Raw genomic sequence first — 21,925 nt, forward strand, 5'->3', positions numbered from 1 at the left:
TATAATTTTTTCATGTGCTTAGATGTGTAGAATGGATTCTCAGACATGGGCTTATTGGGTACAGGGACATGACTATCTTAATGATGCTTGGAATATGCTGCTACGTTGCTTTCCAGCAACACTGTGAGAACACCAGCTCAGTTTTATCCATTCCACCAATGACAGTATCATTTAAAAACAGAGAACAGGCAAAATAGAAGCCCTTTTATCTAATTTTGCATTTCTTTTAATATGGTTAGACTGAACATTTTTTTGCACATTTGTTTACAAGTTGTACTTTCTCTTTTGCTCATTTATCTGTTAGGATCTTAATGCCTTTTTTTTTTTTAATTTTTTTTATCCTCACCCAAGGACATTTTTCTATTTTTTGTTCAGATAGAGTGGGAGGGAGAGAGAAACATCGACGTGAAAGGGACACATCGAGTGGTTGCCATCCATACGACCCAACCAGGGCTGGGGACAAACTGCAGCCGAGGTACATGCTCTCAGCGGGAACTGAACCCGGTCTCTCTGGACCACAGGCTGATGCTCTGACTGCTGAGCCAAACCGGCCAGGGCTCTTAATGCCTTTTTTATTTTTTGTTTATTTATATGGGTTTTTAATAAAGTTTATCTGCCATATTTTCATCATCCTTCCCAGGCCATTGTATACCTTTTAAAAAAGAGTTTTTTAGAAACATACAGCCATTAAACATTTTTACATACCCAATCTGCCCATTTTTTCCCCCTGAATTCTTCTTAATCCTCTTTTAAGGGATTTTCCTTCAAAATTTTACCCTGGTGGATGTTGTGAAAAGTGGATTTAAACTGACTTTTAAAAAATAATGCTCGCCCTGGCCAGTTTGGCTCAGCGGTTAGAGCGTTGGCCTGCGGTCCGGAGAGACCCGGGTTCGGTTCCCGCTAAGGGCACGTACCTCGGTTGCAGTTTGTCCCCGGCCCTGGTTGGTCGTGCGGGTGGCAGCCACTCGATGTGTCCCTTTCACGTCGATGTTTCTCTCTCTCTCTCTCTTCCTCTCTCTCCCTCCCACTCTATCTGTACAAAGAATGGAAAAAAAAAAAAATAATGCTCAACAGTTATTCCAATAACATTTATGAGCAATCTTTGTTCTCTAATATTTTATAATTTTGTTCTTTCACACCTTCAGTTCTTCTGGGTTAAATGATATTTCTCGAGTATCTGTGTTATTTATAGGCGCTATTTCTGTGCCATTATCTATCACATTGTATTCATTTTTTTTGTTTTGTTTTAAAATACGTAGAGAGAACAGTTATATGGAGTAAATATTGAGTCAAAAGAAAGTTTTTATTAAGAGCATTGGCTCTGGAGGCAGATTGCTGTGAACTGATGTGCTCCTCAGGCTTAGTGCTGGTAAATGGGGGCAGTAGTAGTATCTATTCCATGGGTTGTTGGGGTGAGGAGGTAAAAGCTAAGTAAAAAAAAACACAGTTAAAAGTGTTTGATGTATATTGATACCTTTAGAAAGCATCTGCTGTGTATTTTATATTCAAAAGTGTGCGTTATATTTCTTCTGTAAAACCAAACGTGTCCTTCTTCTGTCTGGCCTAAGCAACCTTCCATGTGGCTTGGGAGACAGAAGAAGAATGACGCATTTGACTCTCCATACATTTAACACGTGGTACATCGGAGAGCAGGCAGGTGACAGACAGCGACACACATACCACAGAGAGGGTTGCTGTCCGTTGAAAGAATTTCTATCACTCAGTTAGAAAATAAAGTACACAAAGGAAAAATGGGCAAAAGCAACTTATAAAGATGCGATTTATATTTATTTTTATAGGCAGGTAATTCACAGAAGAAATGCGGATGGCCAGGAAACATAATAGTCAACCTCAGTAAGGACCACGGAAACGCACATTCAGATACTAATGAAATATCATCTTCCCCGCAGCAGATTGGCAGACACTGAAAACATAAGTGACGTCCCGTGTCACGGGACGTGGGGAGATGGGCACTCACAGTTGCAGCTCACAGGGACAGGAACCAGTCAAGTGCTTTGTACGGCAGTTTTACAGAATTACCAAGATATGAAACATGCAGAACTTGAATATGTTAGGAAAACACTGTATATATTTTCAAATGTATAATCATATTTACGTTATAAATGTCATTATGTTAATAAACCTAAACTATATATTTTTACTTTCATGTATATAGAAATTCACTTTAAAAGTACTAGATATGTAATATCAAGCTATTATGTTATCTCTGGATGAGGAAGAAGTAGAGCAAGGTCTCTTTCACCTTTTGCTAGATATACACTTTTATGTTGAATTTTTATGAGTCTGTATTTGTCTGTTACTTGTGTAAATAAATGAATAGACATTTTTTCAGGCCCAGGGGTGAGAAAGTTCTAGGGAGCAGGACCCCAAGTGTAGAGGCTCGGGGTTGGAATCGTACATGACACATTTTAGGAAGAGTGCGCATTTGGAGGACAGTGTTTTTTTTTTGTTTGTTTAGTTTTGCCTGCTTTATTTAATTTTTTTTTTTTTTGTTACAGATGTTTCTCCTTTTTTACCCCATTGGCACCCCCCTCCTTACCCCACACCCGCCCCGTCCCCGACTTTGTTGTCCATGTCTATTGGTCATGCATACATGCATATAAGTCCTGTGGTTTATCTCTTCCCACCCCCCCACCCCCTCTTCTGACGGATGTCAGCCTGTGCCCTACTTTCATGTTTCTGGGTCTCCCGTATTCCTCAGACTGTTATGTTCATTATATTCTGTATATAAGTGAGATCGTGTGGTATTTGTCTTTTTCTGCTTGGCTTCTTTCACTTAGGATAATACTTTCCAGGTCCCTTCATGTAGTCTCAAAGGATAAGAGGTCTTTCTTTCTTACAGCTGCATAGCACTCCATTGTGTATATGTACCACAGCTTTTTTATCCATTCTTCTACTGATGGACACTTGGGCTGTTTCCAGATCTTAGCTATTGTAGATAGTGCTGCTATGAACATGGGGGTACATATATTCTTTCTCATTGGTGTTTCGGGCTTCTTAAGATATATTCCTAGAAGCAGGATCACTGGGTCAAATGGAAGTTCAATTTTTAATTTTTTGAGGTAGCACCATATTGTTTTCCATAGTGGCTGCACCAGTCTGCATTCCCACCAGCAGTGCACTAGAGCCCCCTTTTCTCCACACCCTCGCCAACACTTGTTGTTTGATGACTTGTTGATGGCGGCCATTCTGACAGGTGTGAGGTGATACCTCATTGTTGTTTTAATTTGCATCTCTCTGATGATTAGTGATGTTGAGCATTTCTTCATATGTCTCTTGGAGGACAGTGTTTTAACATTCCTCACAGGTTTTCACTTGCATTTGAGGAAAAGAAGCAAGGAACTTGTTGAGTAAACTCAGCCTGAGGGGCATAGAGGAAAAGTTGCTCCACGGATGAGTGCGGACCTTCAAACAGCCCCTGCCCCTATCTCCGTGGCTTGTAGACCCACCCCAGACTCACTGTGCTCTTCACCTCTGTAACCCGGTCTGCCCGGCCCGCTGGGTTAATCTGATCACAAAGGGATACTGCTTAGGGAAGGAGATGTGTTAGGGTTAGACATTTAGCCAGTAGAAAATGACTCACTTGTCGGTGAATTCAGGGAGGATGCTGCAAGTAAGAGATGACAGAAGAGGAGGCTGAAGAGCACTTATTTGTGGTGTACAATCCCAAGAGTGAGGTCAGCCGGGGACGCCCGGCACCAGGGAGGCAGGGCCCCTGAGGGCCCTGGGAGCTCACCTGGGGCTGCCGTACCGGGCCTTCCTGTGAGGAGGGCGGCGTGAGCACCTGCGGGAAGTAGCCTTGGCGGCCTGGTGGGGAGAGTCGGCAGAGGAGTTGGGGAGGGACGATGCAGTAGATAAAGTCGATGAAGGATGTGCTCCTGGGGTGAAGATATGGGTTGTAAATTGAAGTCTGGACTGAGCCTAAGGGCTTGAGAATCTCTGGCTCCCACTGCCTGCCAGGACCTGGCCATGGTGTTATCGACGTGGTCTGAGGATCAGTGAAGGAAGGGTTCCAGAGTCCTGGCGTCACCTGTGCTACTCAGGAGCACTGGCTTTGCGGGAGGACCCGGCACTGGGAAGCGCTGCAGCAGTTTTTGTGAATTGGTGTGAGCTGCTGGCAGTTCGGGCATCTCCTCGGCCATCACTAGGGTGGGGCAGGCCCCCCTGCTGGCTCAGGGCAGTGAGGGATGGTCTGCAGGGACACTCCCTGTGCTCCTGCCCCAGCCTGGTGCCATGAGGCTCCCCCTTGCCTTCATCCCTGCAGGGTCTTTGAGCCCCTCACACTAGCCTTCCCGCCTTCTGCCACAGTATCTCTCTCCCTCGCCTTGCGGTTCCCTCCGCTGTCCCTGTGTTCTTCCTTTTCAGCCGGCCAGTGCCTGTAATCTTGGGAACGTCTTGTCTGCATGGGCCTTCTCAGGCCTGCCTCCACGGCTTGATCATCGTTCCCTTAGGATAAGTCCTGATAGCACCAGTAGTTTTTTCCAGTTGAAATCTTGTATTTTCGGCACTATTTGAAGTCGCCTGCTCTGGGTCATGAAGCCAGGTGCGCAGGGGTCTTGTCTCCTCATCCCTGTATGTGATGCCCCCACAGTGCCTGAGACACGCAGCTGTTCCCCAGGCGAACAGATGCATGCAGCAGTCCTCAGCTGTGTGATTGTCGGAAGGTGCTAATCCCGCGATGCCCTCTGGGCCTGACTTTTCTGTTCCCAGTGCAGCGAGAAGGGGGAGTGAAGGGGAGCAGCAGGAGAGCGGGAGCAGCGGGGACGTGTGCGCAGCTTGTACGTGTGGACCATGATGCGGCTTGGATTTACTGGGTATGGGGCCCACTAGAAGGTTGTGAGCAAGGGAGTGACAGGATCTGACCTGTGCTTTGAAAGGAGCACGGTGGGTAGGGCGGGCCCAAGTCAGAAGATGATCCTGCTGGATTAGCAGTGTAGCCTGAACGTAGAGCCAGTGGCATGTGGCCCTTCTGGTCGTCAGGGTCCCATTATTTGTTTGTCACTCTGGTCAATGCTCTAACATTTCACACAAGAACCATAGTGCACGGTCCTGAGTCTCCCACATTAAAATACACAGAACTTTTAAATGAGCAAAGGTGTGCTGCTCCCATGGCTTTGTGCACCAGCCTAGGACATGCCGTGCCCATGACCTCCAGCCCACCCCGGGGCCTGCCCGAGGAGCGCCTGGTCCTGCCAGCCCATGGCTTCCTCAGTCACAGAACACAGTTGCCACCAGTCACGAGGATGGGCACGCCGACCTGCGGAGTAGAGAACCAGCTCCTTGGCCTAGCGTTCGGGCCGTCTGCTGCCAGCCCTTGTTTCACGCGGTTTTGCACTGATTCCCACGGTGCTCGCCCGCCGCTGCCAGACCAGACCACCCCGTGCACACCCTGTGGTCGCCCTGCCTCCCGGCGCATTGCTCTCTGGAATGACCTTTCTTCGGTGTCCTCCCATCCTTCTGAGCTGCATGAATTTGCTGGGGCCACCATAGCAGAGTACCACAGACCGAGTGGCTTAAACAATGGAAATTTATTTTCTCACAGTTCGGGAGGCTGAATGTCCAAGGTCCAGGGGTGGGCAGGGTTGGCTCCTTCTGAGGCCGCTCTCCTTGGTGTGTAGATGGCTGTCATCTCCCTGTGTCCTCATGTGGACCTTCCTCTGTCTGTGTCTGTGACCCAGTCTCCTCTTCCTATGACACCAGTCATGGGATTAGGGCCCACTCCGATGGCCTTGTTCTATCTTACCTCTTTAAAGGCCCTTTCTCCAAATACAGTCGCATTCCGAGGTGCTGGGGTTAGGGCTTCGACATATGAATGGGGGTGGTGCACAGTTCAGCCCATAACAAGACAGTAGCTCAGATACCACTTTCTCCTCAAACATCTCCCGTCCTCGTGCTCAGAGCCCTCAGGACTAACGCTCTGGGATGGCGTGTGTGGGCCCGGAGTTGCAAGGGTCATGGTGCTTTTAGGGAGACCAGTGTGGGAGCAGGTCTCTGCGACGGGTGTGGGAGAGAATGGCAAGCAGTGGGGCTTCAGGGTGGGAGCAAGGTCATGAGAAGCCTGGTGCACGGAACTTGGTCTTCACCCTGAGGAGGGTGGTTCTTAAGCAGGGGAGGGACGTGAGTGGGTGTGAGTTTGAGAAGCCTTCTGGAGGGTGCTGGCAGACTGGCTGTGGTCCTGACTCTGGGTAGGGAACCTGCGGTACTTCGGATCCCGTCGTGATGGGAGGCACCAGGGTTGAAGAGCAGAGGAAGACACGGGAGAGATTCTGTGATCAGAGCACAGGATTCGGTGGCTCTGGAGGGTGAAGGCCAAGGCCAGATCACCACTAGTTTCCCAGGCTCTGGGTCTCAGCAAGTGCCCCCGTTTGAATGTGTGATTCAGTGACTTTTGCTAAATGTATACCCATGGAAACACCACCACAATCAAGGTATTGAACATTTTCATCACCCCAAAAAGTTCCCTCTACATCCCATTACAGAACGCCCCCCCCCCCCCGACCCTCTGGCCCCAGGCAAACACTGGTCAACCTTCTGTCACTCTGTTATTTTTACCACTTCTAGAATCTCCAGTCAGTGGAACCATATACTATGTGGTATTTTGCTAGGTATGGATATATTACAGTTTGGTGAACCATTTACATGTGTATGCGCACATTTTGACCACCTGTGGATGAATATTCCTCCTTCTGGCCATTTAGGAAAGTCAGTCCCACCGAGCTTGGCTGCCCAGAGTCACCCTGGGAGCTTATTAAAAATTTGGAAGCAGGACTCACCCTTGATGGGCTGAATCACGATTCTAGGGAGTGGACCCCAGGCACGTGTTTTCAGCCAGCCTTGCAGGTAATTTTGATCAGCCAGGTTGGGGAACGACTTCTCTCAGTGATTACAATGAGAACAGTAGCTGTGGAGTTATACTCTTCCCTGTCCTGTTTGTTTATCACTAAGAGACCATCTAGTCCAAACTCCTGAGTGATAGAATTCTTTCTGAGCACCGATCACACAATCTTACCTGCCAGCAATCACTCTGGCCACTTACTTTTTCATCACTTCACTAACAGAAAATTCCCGAGCACTTGCCACTTGTAAGATACTGGTCTAGACACTGTGCATAAGTGCAGAAGCAAATCAGATTTAGGGCTGGTAATTCATTGGAGGGACGTGATGTTGATATACACAATCATACAAGAAAAGGCAATATATGTACGAGACATAGATATAATGCTTGGAATCGAGAGACACACCAAATAGTTACCAGCTTTTTGTGGGTGTGGGGAGGTGGTAGTCAGGTAAGGTTACAGAGCAGTAAGGTCTGACCTGGGACTTGAAGGTGGATGAGATTTGTGCACGCAGCCAGTGAAGTGGGAAAGGCAGACCCGGCAGGGAGGATGGGGAGAGCTAGTAAAAAGGCGTGGAGGGGCAAAGGCCTCTGCTACGGGGCCACGGAAACCCAGCTTGACTGGGCTGGAAAGCATGGAAGGGAGAGGAAATGGGGTGGGAAAGCAGCTCGGGCACAGCCACCACCACAGTCCAGGTTTACACCGTCTGTCACCCCTCAAGTTCCTTCATACTTCTTCTTTTTTTTTTTTATCCTTACCCAAGGATACTTTTCCACTTTTTTTGTTCAGGTAGAGTGGGAGGGGGAGAGAGGAACAGAGAGAGAGAGAAACATCGATGTGAAAGGGACACATCGAGTGGCTGCCACCCGCACGACCAACCAGGACTGGGGACAAACTGCAACCGAGGTACATGCCCTTAGTGGGAACCGAACCCGAGTCTCTCTGGACCGCAGGCCGACGCTCTAACCGCTGAGCCAAACCTACCAGGGCCCTTCATACTTCTTTATAGTCAGCCCGTCGGATGTATATTTTCCAACACCACCAAGAAATGAATTCTGACACTGTCTGCCTGGAGATAGCATCAGAGCCCCATGTTAAGATCTTAGTCTCACAAAATTGTCCCCATTTCCAGACACCATTTGTAAGTCCAGGTCATCACCTGTGCTTCTGACCACTGGCTATAGTTATCCTAGCACCTCCTCCTTGGGTTCGATTATTTGCTACGCAGAGAAACAGTTACTTACGTTCTCCAGTTTATTATAAAGGGTATCACAAAGGACACAGATGAACAGTGGATGAGGAAGGACATAGAGCAAGGTCTGGAAGGTCCTGAGTGCAGGAGCGTCTGTCCCCATGGAACGGAGGCTCATAGAGTCCTGTCGTTTAAGACTCTATAGAGCTTCGTCTGAAGCCTCCCTCTCCCCTCCCAGAGGTCAGTTTGCTGGGCTGACAATGACTTAGTCTTTCTGCTGACCAGTCCCATCCTGGGATTATCATAGGCCCCTACCCTAAGTCACCTCATTAGCATAAACTCAGGTGTGCTCAAATGGGGCTCCTTTTGAATGACTAAAGACACTCTTGTCATTTAGGAAATTCCAAGGGTTTTAGGGGCTCTGTACCAGGAACCAAATATATTTCTTATTATACCACAGCCTCTCCTTCCCCTCTCAGGCCCTGGTAACCACTGATCTGTTGTTTCCTCTCCCTACAGTGTTGTGTTTTCCAAAATGGCCTATAAACAGAATCACACAGTACGTAGCCTTTTGAGTTAGGCTGCTTTCATTTAGCATAATGTGTTTAAAATTCATCTTTTTATTGCATGTACTAGTAGTTCACTGTTTTTATGGAACTGCTAAGAACTCTTTCATTGGATAGACACCCCAGGTTGTTTACCCACCTACTGTTGAAGGATAGTTAGGTTGTTTCTAGTTTTTGCTGTTATGAACCAAGCCTATGAATCAAGATGTTATGAACATTCACATTACAGATGTGAGTGTGGACACAGATGTTCATTTCTCTTGGATGCATACTGAGGAGTGCGATTACTGGATTACATGACAAGTGCATGTTTCCTTTGTTAAGAAGCTGCTGCACCACCTTGCAGAGCAGCTGTGCCGTGTGCATTTCTCAGGAGGGAAGGAGCATAGCGGTTGCTCCAGACCCTGCAGCACTTCGGTTCTGTTCTTCTGCTGTGAGCCGTATTAACAGCTGCGGAGTAATATCTCCTTGTAGTTCAGTTTCGTTTACTTGATGACTAATGATATTGAGCATCTTTTCATGTGCTTATCTGCCATCTAGATACTCCCTTTAGCGAAATGTTTGTTAAGTATGGCCATTTTCATTGAGCTGTGTTTTTGTCATTACTGGGTCTTGTGAGTTCTTTATAAATTCAGGAACCAAGTTTTATCAGTGTTGTGTTTGCAGAAACTTCCCTTCTGGTCTGTGGCTTGTCTTTTCATTTTCTTGACAATGTCTTTTGAAAAGCAGAAGTTTTAAATTTTGATGAAGTCCAGTTTATCAGTTTTTAAAAAGTGTATTTTATGGATCGTGCTTTTGGTACTGTATCTAAGAAATCTTTGCCTAACTTAAGGTCGCAAAGATTTTTCTCTTTTCTTTTAGCAGTTTTCTCGTTTTACTTCGACGTCACATTTAGGATTATGGTCTATCTTTAACATTTGTTATGTACCGGGTGCCAGGCCCAGAGTGTGGGGCTGCAGAGGAACGGGACAGGACCTTTGCTCCAGGACCATCTGGGCCAGCGAGTTGGTGGAAGAAAAGTGAGCAGAATGTCGGGTTGGTGTGAGGGTGCTGTAGACACTCATCGTGGAGGAGAAGCTGGCTGTTCCCTGGACAAGGGCACCAGGAACTGAGTTCTGTGGGGAAGTAGGAGTTCGGTTTGAAAGTAAGAATCGGGTGGAAGCCCTTTGTTCAGGACCTGGGTGGCCGTGCGGAGGCCCGGAGACTGGAGAACAGAGCAGCTGCCAGCCATTTGCTGCGCTGGCGTTGAGTGCTCGGGGCCTGGCAGGAGCCGGTGAAGCATGTGGTGTGCTTTACCCTGAAACAAAGAGAGCGTGGGGGCGGCTCTGTGACAGGCTCGTGCTGTGCTCTTTGGGGACGGGACTGTCTTTCTTCACTGAAAGTCAGCCAGGCACGTCTGTATCACAGAGCCATCCTGAGGGACAGCCGAGTGCTTCCTTCTTGTCTCCCACTTTCAGTGGACGACAGATCGGCTCCTTGAGGATTTACCCCCCAGGACCAAGCGATGGCCCTGCAATGACAAGGTCATCCCCAAGCAGCCTGCAGCATTATTCCTCAGACGTGTGGCTGGTGTGTGTGTGTATTACTGTTGTACGTATTTAAACACAACACTAGAAGCCTTTCGTGCTGGGGGCAGGTAGGGCATGTCTGGGCACCGCATAAATGAACCCCGCGAAGCACAGCAGTCGCTTTCATCCGGCGTTGGCGCTAAATAGCTAAAGCCTGTGGGTTAGAAAAGAATATTTCAGGAATGCCAAAACAAAAAAGAAATCAGCTGCATCCAGTGATTTAACTTAATCCGGGAACATGAGGAGGCCGGAACAGTGGCAGACTCTGACAGCCTGCGCAAAGGGACGGCTTTGCCCATTGCTCAGAGGGGTTGTCCACCATGACTCTGGGGCAACCAGGGGGACAGTGCAGGCTGAGCTTAGGTCTCTCTCTGTGCCTGTAGAAGCTTCAGGAAAGTTCTGTCTTCTCCTCACTCCTTTCTGGGGGTTCCAGAGCCAACACAGACTGCCAACAGGCTCAACTGCTCTATGGCCTGTCCTCTGCCCTCCCCTCCCCCGCCAGGGCACTTTCCAGGACGCTGTCCACTGCACCCAGTCCTCACTGCCCACACCCGGCAGACACCTCTCCACTGATCCTGGGGCCACAGCTGGGAGCCTTGCCCTGGCACACTGCTACTTCTGCATCCCACTGGGCCCCCCACTTCCGTGGTTCTTCGTAACTAGTACGTGCCAGAGAGCCCAAGTCTCCAGTACGTCCCCAAAGACACAGCGGATACAGTGGGAGTCCTTAGAATGTCTTGAGAGAAGAGCTTTCCCTCAAGTTTTGTCTTGAGCCAATTCCTGCCTGCCTCCCTCATCCCTGCAATGAGAGTTGTCCCATGAGGCTGTTCAGTTCCACAGACAGACAGACAGACAGACAGCCAGGGCCTTCCCCGGCTGGCCTCCCAACACACCTGGGTTGCAGCACTCAGTGTGGTGGGCTCCAGTTGAGACCCCACTGCTCCGAGCTCCCACGCTCTGGACTTCGGGCGCCCTTGCAGGTGACTGTCGTCAGTAGAGGAGACCCTCCTCCCCCTGGCGGTGCGCTCCCTGCGGCTGGCAGGGCCGGGGCCTGGGAGGCAGCATGCCAGGGAGGAGGCGGCCAGCTGGGGGGAGGGGGCAAAGGGCCACAGCCCAGTCTTTAGTTTTCCCACATATGTTTTCCCACACATATGTTTCTCCAAACTGAGCATTTACTTTAATTACTAAATGGGTCCCCCCCACCGACCCAACACACACACACACACACACACACACTTTCAGAAACCAGTCCAGGCAGCCTGGGCACTGTCAGGAGACCCCCCTGGCATCCTGAGGGCACCCTGTCTCTGACGTGAGATGCAGGTGAGTGGTGAGGATGAGTAGGGGTGAGCAGGAACGGGGAGGAGAACCGAGGTGGTCCTGAGTACATCATCGGGGGACTGAGCCATCCCGTAATTCGCCGTCGCACTGGCTGGAGAGCTGTGGCTGTGGCTGGTGATGCGCTGTGACGGCGTGGACAGGTTCGCAGCAGCGCCCTCGGAACTGGAAGTGCTGGTGTGGGTGGGATCCCTTCCCCACAGTTCTTGAATTGTGAACCCACTGTCTCCACACGGGGACTTGTGGGACGGTCCTCTGTGGCTTCTTCTGTGAAGTCCCATTTGTAGTATACATCGTGCAGTTTGTGGAGGCCACGTGACCCCCTGGGGCTGCTTCCCTGCATCTGCAGAGCGGCTGTTTGTCTGCTTCTGTTTTCCTTTGGCCAGAAGCCAATATGACTGAAGAGTAGGGAGTGAGGAGGAGGCGGTGGGTGTGGTAGGGAGTGGTCAGGAGACCAAAAACCTGCGCCTGGGGGCAGGAGCTCTGGCATCCACGCTCAGCAGAGCTGGGGAGGGGGAGGGGTGTCCCCTCCCTTCGGCCTCCTAGGCTTTGGTGGAGCAAGTGCACTGGAGCAGCTGGGGGAGGGCAGGGGCTTTGCAGGCTGGGCGGGGCAGCATGCCCTGCCGGGCTTGCATTGTTCCTGAAGGAAATGGACAGAATGAGTCAGACCTGGCCTGCCTGTGGCACTGGAAGCTGTGCCACTGACCTCAGAGGGCTTTCCCGGTCCCACCGGACTTCGGGGCTCCAGTCAGGACCGGACACAGAGAAGGTTGCATGAAACATGAAGTCTTAGACTAGACAGTTTACGTTGTTAGGTCCTTAAAACTGTGGTTACCATCAGCTACTGCTTTTCAAAGCATCTAACATAAATTTGGCTAGTAATACGTTTCGATTAAAACGTCTAGAATTATAAAGTATTATTTATATTATTTACTACTGTAAAGCTAGATTGTGTACCAAAAATGTTAAAAGCCATCTTTCAGGAATACGTTCAGGAAATGGGATGAAGCAGGTGATTTGAGATTTGGTGTTGAAGAATTTTAGGAAACACTTTCTCAAGCATTTTATAAGTAAATGAGATTAATTCTTATGGTAATGTTTATATATCAACATGAGGTAATAATGCTGGAGGGCTCTGTAGTATATCAATGGGGTTCTCATCCTGAAAGCAGTTTTGGGCTTTCTTTGCAATTGTTTAGTGACATTTATAAGTCCTATGGGAAAGAGATGGTCATTGCTTCACAGTTTTCATTTTGTATTCGTCCATTAATTCAGCTCTTACTTAGTAAGTGCCTCCCATTTACAGGGCCCCATGCAAGGAGTGACATGATCTGATTTGTTTTAAAAGATTACTAATCATTAAAAATGTTTTAATTGTGGTAAAAAAAACAACAACATGAAATTTACCATATTAGCCATTTTTACGACTTGCATTTGTAAAAGACCCATCTGGCTGCTGAGCGGGCAGTAACTGTAGTGAGCAAGACAAAGCCGGAGCAGAGGCCCACTGTCAGGACGCTGAGCTCCAGGTGGGGCCGGAGCGGCTGTGCCCGGAGCGGCTGGGGGCCGTGGACCGAAGTGTCGGAAGAGAGCTTCTGAATGTTGGGGTTTAGAGGTGAGGGTCAGGAGCCCTGTGAGACAGTCTTGACTGGCAAGAGCCTCAAAGGAGGGGGTAGGACTCAGAGGAGGGTGTTGGCCCCAAGATGAGGCCGAGTGGAGAACGGTGTGGCTGCACTACAGGGCAGGTGGCCAGCATGGCATGCTCGGGTCAGCTGGGCCGTCCTTCCTCTGGAACAAGGAGGAGCAGTGGGCCCAGGCATGGGTGCTTGCCTGACGCGGGGCCCTGGGAGGGAGGTCGGCGGACTCCTGGCGTCAGTCGTCACGATAGTGAAGTGTGATGACAACTGCTTCATGGGGTACTCTGGGCACCAGAGACAGTCACGTCTGGAAATCGCTGAACCTCGTGCCTGGCATGTAGCTTAAAATAAGTTAAAATGAGGGGTTTTGAGCAGGGAGTGACCAGTCCCAGCTGACCCTTGGAAGTCTGTCAGGAACTGGGGAAGGCGTGAGCTTCAGGCAGAACTTCCAGAGGGAAAAGCAACAGCTGCCACCCGGGTCTTCACTGGAGGAAAAAGCTGGGCTGTTGCAGGAAACCTTGCAGAGTCCGAGCTCCCAGCCTGGACAGCAACGTCTGAAAAGCAGGAACCTGGGGAGGTGGTTCAAGGTGCCTCTGAGGTTTTGAGTCTGGGAGAGCGAGAGAAAGGCTGAGCGTAGAAATGAGGGGTCAAGGGCGAAGGTGGTCTGTGCTGTGCACTGTGCTCCTGCACACGGGCAGTGCCCGGACGCTGCCCCCTGGGAAGGGCTCCCATGCCAGCTTCACAGTAGGCATGTCAGCAGACAACTCCAGGCACCCTACCTAGTGAGGCCCTCCTAAACTGGGGGAAGTTTCTGGATGGGGAAACGCCTGTGCTCCCTTGGAAGGTGGTGCTGAACTTAGCAGGCCAAGGCGGCAGGCCAAGGTCCAAAGCTTTGTTCTCTCTCTCTCTCACCAGCATCAGTGGACTGCCTGGTGAGCCCATGAGCAGCAGGTTGAGGGAGGGGAGGGTGAATATGAGGCATTTCTTTCCAACCCTGGGGCTCTGCACCTTCCAGAGCTGGTCCTCTAAACCCTGCCCACACCTTGTAAACGGTTCCTTCCTGAGCTCTGTCTCTCCGGAGCGAACCGGACAGAGGCAGGGCGTGCAGGGGCCCAGGCCCAGGGCTGAACAGACCACTCAGGATGCTTCGCCTGAACAGATAAAAATGTCTCCAGTTTCCTCCTACACTCACATTTTGTTTTTCTTATCACACTTTTAAAAATTGTGGTAAAATACACATAGTATAAAATTTACCACCTCAAACTTACCTCCAGTGCTTGGTGCAATGCATTAGGCACATCCACCTTGTGCAGCCGCCACCGCCACCCAGCTCCACAGGACATATTTCATCTTATGAAACTGAAATTCTGTGCCCACTAAACAATAACTCCCAAATGACCCTCCCCTAGTCCCTGGCAACCACCGTCCTATTCTGTCTCCATGAACTTGACTACTTCAGGCACCTCGTATAGTGGAACCACACAGTACTTGTCTTTCTGCGACTGGGTGATTTTCACCTATGTCGTGTTCTCAAGGTCAATCCACATGGTAGCAGGTGTCAGAATTTCCTTCCTTTTTAAGGCTGAATAGTATTCCACTGGATGATATACCGCATTTTTTTTATCCATCCATCGATGTACATGTTGGTTACTTCCCCTCTGGCTGCTGTGAATGATAAACATGGGCACAGAGCATCTCTTTGAGACACAGCTGTCAGTCATCTGGGAATGCACCCCGAAGTGGAATTGCTGGATCACACGGTCATTTGATTTTTGATATTTTGAGAAACTTTTTCATACTGTTGGTTATGTCCTTTGATGCACAAGTTTTTAATTTTGATGTAATCCACCTTATCTATTTTTTTTTTTTGGTTGCCTTTGTTTTCAGCTAAGAATTCACTGCCAAATCCAATGTCATGAAGTTTTCCCTCTGAGTTTTCTTCTGAGTTACACAGTTTTAGCTCTTACAGTTAGATCTTTGATCCGTTTTGAGTTCATGTTTGTGGTGTAAGGTAAGGGTCCAGCTTTATTCTTTTGAATGTGGATATCCATTTTCTTAGCACCATTTGTTGAAAAGGCTGTCCTTCCCCACTGAATGGTCTTGGCACTACACTAAAGTTTTTATTCTTAGTTACTCGTCAGTAGATCTTTTAAAACTGTTTCTGCAGAAAAAGCTCTTGAAGTATTTTATTTCCACCTTCCTTTCTCTGGCCTTGGCTCATTCATTTTTAATTCTGTGATGTGAAGCCACAATGTAGGTAAGGCAGTAACTACTGGTTAGCGGCCATCCAGCTCTGTGGGAGGCCAGCTTGTCGGTTGAGCTTTGGAGACAGAAGGGTTGCCCAGGGCAGTGATTCTGAGCATTTGGTCTCAATATAGCTCCCAGATTAGAGCCTCTCTCTCTAGGCTCTGCATTTCATATTCAGTGGCCCGACTCTTCCTGTTTCTTATTCCAGATTACATCCTGTTTGTTATGGGTCTCTGCTTGGTGGCATTGTTTCATAGCTTCTGCAAGTTTTCATGTTTAAGGTTTGTTTACAGGCTTGAGATGGTGTGTTTAGTGATGTGCATGTTCTTTTTCACTTAGTTTTTGTTTTATCACTTCTTGGTTCTTATCTTCTTTAAATGATGTCTGCTGATGGGATAAATTGATTTTCGTTTGCAATGTTTCTTCTGATGCTGTATGGAAATCTATTTTTTTCCTTTTTTACCGAGAAGGAATCTAAGGCTAATGGGACGATTTTTCATCTGGAGACCACAGGAAATAATAAGCTTTGAAATGTTTCCTGTGGCCTCCAGCTGAAGTCTGGGATTCCCTCGGCTGCTTTAAAACCAGATTTTCAGCCCCGGCCAGTTTTGCTCAGTGGTTAGAGCGTCAGCCTTCGGTCCAGAGAGACCCGGGTTCGGTTCCCGCTAAGGGCACGTACCTCGGTTGCAGTTTGTGCCCGGCCCCGGTTGGGTCGTGCGGGTGGCAACCACTCGATGTGTCCCTTTCACATCGATGTTTCTCTCTCTCTCTCTCCCTCCCACTCTATCTGAACAAAAAAATAAAACCAGAATGAAACAAACCAGGCGTGGGTCTAAGAACCAGGGACTCAGGATTCCCTCGCTGTCTCTGGAACTGAGGTCTCACCCCCGGCTACTGACATTGCAGACCAGATGCTTCTATATCGTGGGCCTGCCCTTTGGGTCGTAGGATGTCTGGCAGCACCTCTGGCTCCGCTCAGTAGCAGCCCTCTAGTTGTGACAACCAAAACATCTGCGCACATTGCTGGATGTCCCCCGGGGCAGAATCGCTCACTCACCCACCCACTCAGTTTAGAAGTGCTACTGTTAAGGAGGCCAAGAGCAAACTGGGCACATGTTCTAAAAAGCTCTGGCTAGATGTTTTCAACATGTTGCTCGCTTACATGCTGTTTCCTGCCGAGTCCCCTGGTAATTGAGCTATGTGAACATTCTTATTTTGTTAGTCCTAGACTTGAATGCTTTAGCGTTCCACTTCCTGGCGCTCATTGTACTGCAGTGAGACCTCAGCGCCCTCTCCCACTCCCAGGGACTCATTATTCTCTGATGTCCAGAATGGTTTCCCGCTTGCCTTTCTTTTTTCTTACCTTAAAATGGTAATAAATCTGAGGCCCCAAACAAACCATCCAACACAGGCTCTGAAGGCAGCAGTTAAGGAGCAAAGTACCATGTGAGGCAGCAGGAGGTTTGCACACGGCTCTGACCCTCCAGGGCAGACACCCTGCGTTCCTCAGACAGCCGCTCCCTCCGCCCGCCTGCCGACGCTCCTTTCTCGTGTACTTTATGCCATGCGATTTGTGAGTTACAGTTTAGTGTAAGTCTTACACTATTCCAGAGAGGAAAGAAGCTTGGTAAGAAAATAAAATATTTGAAAAGTTTAAAGAAAACACCCCTGGAGAGACCCTCTCCCTGCCCCTGCAGGAGTGGGTAATTCCTTGATCATTTGATCCTTTGAGGAGGTTTAGGAGGATTTTCAGAAACCAGGGAATTAATCATCAAAACCCTTCTTTTTCTTCGTCTTAGACGTGACCAGAGCCCATCTCTTTCTTTTTCATCACTAGCTCACAGCCAGCAGAACGGTACTCTTCACCGGCATCCCACCCGTGGCCTTCCGCAGCTCGCTGTGCTGAGGCTGGGTGGACTCCGGCTTCAGTGCCTGTCCTCGGCGCTCGTGTTCCTCTCTCTCATCTCCAGGGAGACAGGCTGCCCTGTGTACAGGAAGAGTACTTTCCCTAGACCTGGGAAGCCTGTCTGGCTCCCGCCTCAGCAGGGATGGGACCGCTCGGTCACCACGCATTGCCACGTGGTGGGAGAGGAGTGGCCTCCCCGGACCAGTTCACAGCGGCTGCTGGAGGGCAGCTCACGTGTGTGTGCGCCGCCCTTGATCTCCATGTTCTCCTTCCACCTTCAGTTTTGTTGGGTGAAGACACAGAACCAAAATGCTGAAGAGCACGCCCGAGTTCACACAGGAGGCAGTGGAGCTGGATTCGGACGTGGGGCCTTGGGTCCCAAAGCCTTTGTGTTTTCCCGCGGCAGCCAGGTTGTTCCGAGAGGCTGTCTCCATCCCTGGTTTTAAAGCCAGCTGAAACTGGGTGTCCAGCTTGGCTTTATCATCAACTCTGATTGGAGCTCAACCTCCCTGAGCCTATGAAGTTCTCCTTCCTGTGTACTGGGTGCCGGTGACCGCGTAGGGTTACAGTGAGGGTGTGATGAGACACCCACAAAAAGCATGTAGCAGAGCTTTCCAGGCTCAGAGTAGGTCAGCGTGGCCCCTGCTGTCACCGCTGGGCTCAGGTAATGAACCGGTTCCCTATATCAGCAGCCGGAGGGAGGGGTGCGAGGAGGGTCGTAGAAGTGGTGAAGCAGTGGGATGAGACTACAGAAAGCTGGGAGTGGGGGTACCTGCTCTCTCCTCTGGCAGGAGGCCTTCCTGGAAGGAGACAGAGAGCGGGACCACGGTGGGCCGAGCACTGCGGGTGGACAGCTCTGAGCATTTCTGACCCTCTTCCAGAAGAGCCCAGGTCCAGGCCGGACAGAATAAGGGAGAGGGGAAGCCTCTGCACTCGGAGAATACTAGGAAGACACTGGTCCAGGCTGGGGGTGGGGCGGGCGATGTTCAGTGATGTCCTAAGACGTGGAGAGTAGGAGCAGGCGCAAAGCTACCTTCATGTGACCGGCGTTCTCCTCAGCACCGGCTTTTGCCTCGTGTGTCCTGGAGAGCTGTGTCGATCCCGCAGAGGCCACTGCCACCCCAGGCTCCATCCTGGCACTTGCCCTACTCAGAGGCTTCTCCTCCTGGTTCAAGTGAGCGGGAAGTGAATCATTCAATTACTGTGAGAGAATGCAGTTACTCGGCAGGGATTTGAAGAGAAGAATCTGTCTGGTGGATGGGTACAAAACAGAAGGCTTAGTCTGGGGGGAATTATGAGAAAGAAGAGTGAAAGGAACTTAAGAAAAGATAGCATAGTAAACAAGAGGGGTCCAGATGGGGAAAGTTCTCTGGGTACATTCATTTGGGAATAATTTGATTGGGTGCAGAAGGTTCTAGGAGAATCAAAAAGGTGTAATGATACAGATGAAGTAACCCTGAGCATTTTGCCTCAGAGTACGCAACGCGTCGGTCTTTGAAAACCGTTGGACAGTCTTCAGGTGCACTGTCCAGAAGATTGTCAGATTTGCTGCCAGAGGCTAAGGGAAGAGTTTAGATGTAATCTGAGGTAACTTTTCTTTTCTGACCAGAGTCTCAGACTCCTGAAAAAGAAAGCAAGGAGAATTTCCATTCTCTTCCTGTTGTTTTTCACTTTCATATTCTTATCTTTCTTATGGGGACTAAATGAGAGGCATTTCATTTTAGGGGTGACCTGGGCAGATTTTGGAAAATGTGGATGCATTACGGAATCACCTTATGTTTTCATAAAATAAGCACTGTAGCCCGGCCAGTGTGGCTCACTGGTTGAGTGTCAACCCATGTACCAAGAGGTCACTGGTTTAGTTCCCGGTCAGGGCACATGCCCAAGTTGTGGGTCAAATCCCCAGTGGGGATCAATGTAGGAGGCAGCCAATCGATGTTCTCTCTGATCGATGTTTCTATTCTCTCTCTCCCTCTCCCTTCCTCTCTCTCTTAAATCAATAAAGAAAATAATTTTTAAAAAAGCCCTGTAATAGTTATTTCTAAGTAGTTGTAATCATAACATAAAAGGGTGACGTGATTAAACAGATATTTTACTTAAGTCATCTCCATGAATCAGACTGGTTGTTACTGGTTGGTTCTGTAGTAACTGATAAAATTCTTCAGTATTTACCTTCTAGAATCACTCAGGATATATTAGTTTATTTTATTTTGGGGGTCCTAATAAAATTAGTTATTATATAGGCCTTAGCCTAGTAATTGTTTCACTGTTGCTATGGAAACAAGCATTACAAATTGTGGGTCAAGAAAGAAAAATAATTGGTGCTAAATGTCGGGAAAATACATGAGAAGTTAGGTTTTTAATACAGAATTTTAAAAAGTCATGATACCTGCAACCAAGCTGAGGCTAATAAGGTTTTGAACTAATCATATAACTGAAATCATAAATAATTTTTCTCAGAAACACTATAGAACACTAACTGCAGAGTCTTTTAAAAATGATGTTCCCCTGCAGCCCGTTCGCACCGCGACCAGGAGAGCCGTGCTGCGGGGCTCCAGGCGGGCGCTCCCGCACCTGCACCAGCTGGGCCGCACTAGCCTCGGGGATCCGTGGGCACAGCGGGTGGGCTTGCACTCACCTCCTCCCAGGACCAGACTGGACCACGACAGAAGTATAGAGCAAGCAACCAGAATAACCAGCCGAAGACCAGCTGAAGAGAAGTTTATAACTAAGGATTTGCAGAAGCCACGTTGAGACTGGTAGGAAGAACAGAGATTTGAAAAGGGCTGGCTTGGCTCCCACATGCAGTGCCTGAGGTTCTGGAGATATCTCAGCTGCAGGGGTTCCCCCTACGAAGTACGGGGTCTCAACCCCAAACCAGGTTCCCCAGCCCCGAGCACCAGAGCTGAGAAGAGGTGCCCACATGACATCTGGCTGTTAAAACTCAGTGGGGATTCTGTCCTCCATGGAGAGATGGGAGTCTGCTAGAGATACAGGTGTTGTCGTCTTCTTTTTTTTAATCCTCACTGGAGGATATATTTTCATTTTTGTTCAGATAGAGTGGGAGGAAGAGAGAGAGAGTGGGAGGGAGAAGGAGAGAAGAAAAAAAAAAAACATGGACGTGAAAAGGACACATCGAGTGGCTGACTCCCGCACGACCCCAGCCAGGGCCGGGGACAAACCACAATCAAGATACATGCCCTTGACTGGAATTCAAACCCGTGACTCCTTGGTCCACAGGCCAATGCTCTAATCGCTGAGCCAAACCGGCCAGGGCACACAGATGCCTTCTTAAAGGGCCACACATAACATCTTCTATGCAGCCTCTCACCCTGGGCTCCAGTGGAGGAAGGGCAGAGTGGACTAGTCTTGTGAGGAGAGACTGGGAGTTTCGGCTCTGGGGAGAGACCTGAAGGGCCAGCTGCCAGGATGCCTATGCTGAGGCATCCCCCATACTGCAGAAGCCATCTTTTTTGGGTGTAGCACCCCTCTCCATACAGCATCAGCCTGGAGGAAAGCAAGAGCCCTACCCTCTAGACTTCCTCTCACCCCATCCTGTGGAGATTGTGCCCTGCTGAGGACTCAGCTGCCTGGCCTGTGGTGTAAAGGTCTGGGTGGACTCAGAGGGTGTCAGTCACTGAGCTGCGTGGCTCTGGAGTGGGAGCCATTTCCCCCACTTTCCCGTGAACCTGACTGGTGTCTCCTCCTCATGAGAGATCTGCTAGCCCCGCTATCCAGGCTTGCGGTGATTCCACAGTCCCCACTTCTGGTGGCCCTGCCCTGCTGAGGTCTGGACAGAATTGGGGACAGACTGCATTGTGTGGCTCTGGGGTAGGGACCAGTCCCCCAAGCTTCCCTCCAGCCTGACCTGCACCTCTCTCTTGAGGGAGCTCCACTAGCCCCATCTCCCAGCAGCCCCACCCTGCTGAGATCAGTCTCTTGGCAGAATCTGGGACAAAATGAGTTAGGTGGCTCTAAAATGGGGGCTGTTTTTCCCTCACACATTCGAGCAGTGCAGAGCCCTCTGTTCACACGGCCAAATCTCAGTCTGTTGGAGCCTAATAAACTCTGCTGGCCTCACCTAAGGGCTCCTTGAGATTCTGCCCCACCACAAAGGTGTGCAAGCACCCAGCAGGTGGCAGCTTGACTGTGTACACCATGGGACATTTACTGAGTGACCTCAGACCCAGAACTGGCACCAAGTTTGAACTTGTATCAATGTGGTTAACACCACTCTTTCCTATGTGGTGATTCACTGAGAACCTACCTCATGCAACCTGAGCACGGACAGAGGCTTTTAAAAAAAATCTTCACCTGAGGATATTTTTTTCCCATTTATCTTGAGACAGAGTGGAGGCAGGGTGGGGAGAGAGAGAGAAACATCGATGCGAGAGAGACACATTGACTGGTTCCCTCCTGCACAGCCCCAACCAGGACCAGGGACCGAAATGCAACCGAGGTACATGCCCTTGATCGGAATCGAACCCATGACTCTTTGATCTGTGGGTCAACACTCTAATTGCTGAGCCAAACTGGTCAGGTCCCCACAGAGGTTTTTTAAGTGACTGAACCTAACAAGCATCCAGCAGGTGGAGGTAGGCAGAGGCAGATCTC

At 49.4% G+C, this 21,925-nt stretch overlaps 1 protein-coding gene across 9 annotated transcripts in view; it reads left to right on the plus strand.

Annotated features, from left to right (window-relative positions):
* The first annotated feature begins 17,319 nt into the window (after positions 1 to 17,319).
* SPECC1 (sperm antigen with calponin homology and coiled-coil domains 1) overlaps positions 17,320 to 21,925 on the plus strand; it is a 219,695-nt gene continuing 215,089 nt past the window's right edge. For 2 of the 9 annotated variants that reach the window (XM_036278348.1, XM_036278347.1), the window contains exon 1: positions 17,320 to 17,975. In XM_036278348.1, coding sequence (XP_036134241.1) covers positions 17,891 to 17,975 — 85 coding nt within the window. In that variant the 5' untranslated portion in view covers positions 17,320 to 17,890. The remainder of the gene's footprint in view (positions 17,976 to 21,925) is intronic. The other 7 variants (XM_036278349.1, XM_036278342.1, XM_036278344.1 and 4 more) reach the window with 7 other exon arrangements.

Source organism: Molossus molossus, unplaced genomic scaffold, assembly GCF_014108415.1.
Source record: "Molossus molossus isolate mMolMol1 unplaced genomic scaffold, mMolMol1.p scaffold_m16_p_27, whole genome shotgun sequence".
NCBI lineage: Eukaryota > Metazoa > Chordata > Mammalia > Chiroptera > Molossidae > Molossus > Molossus molossus.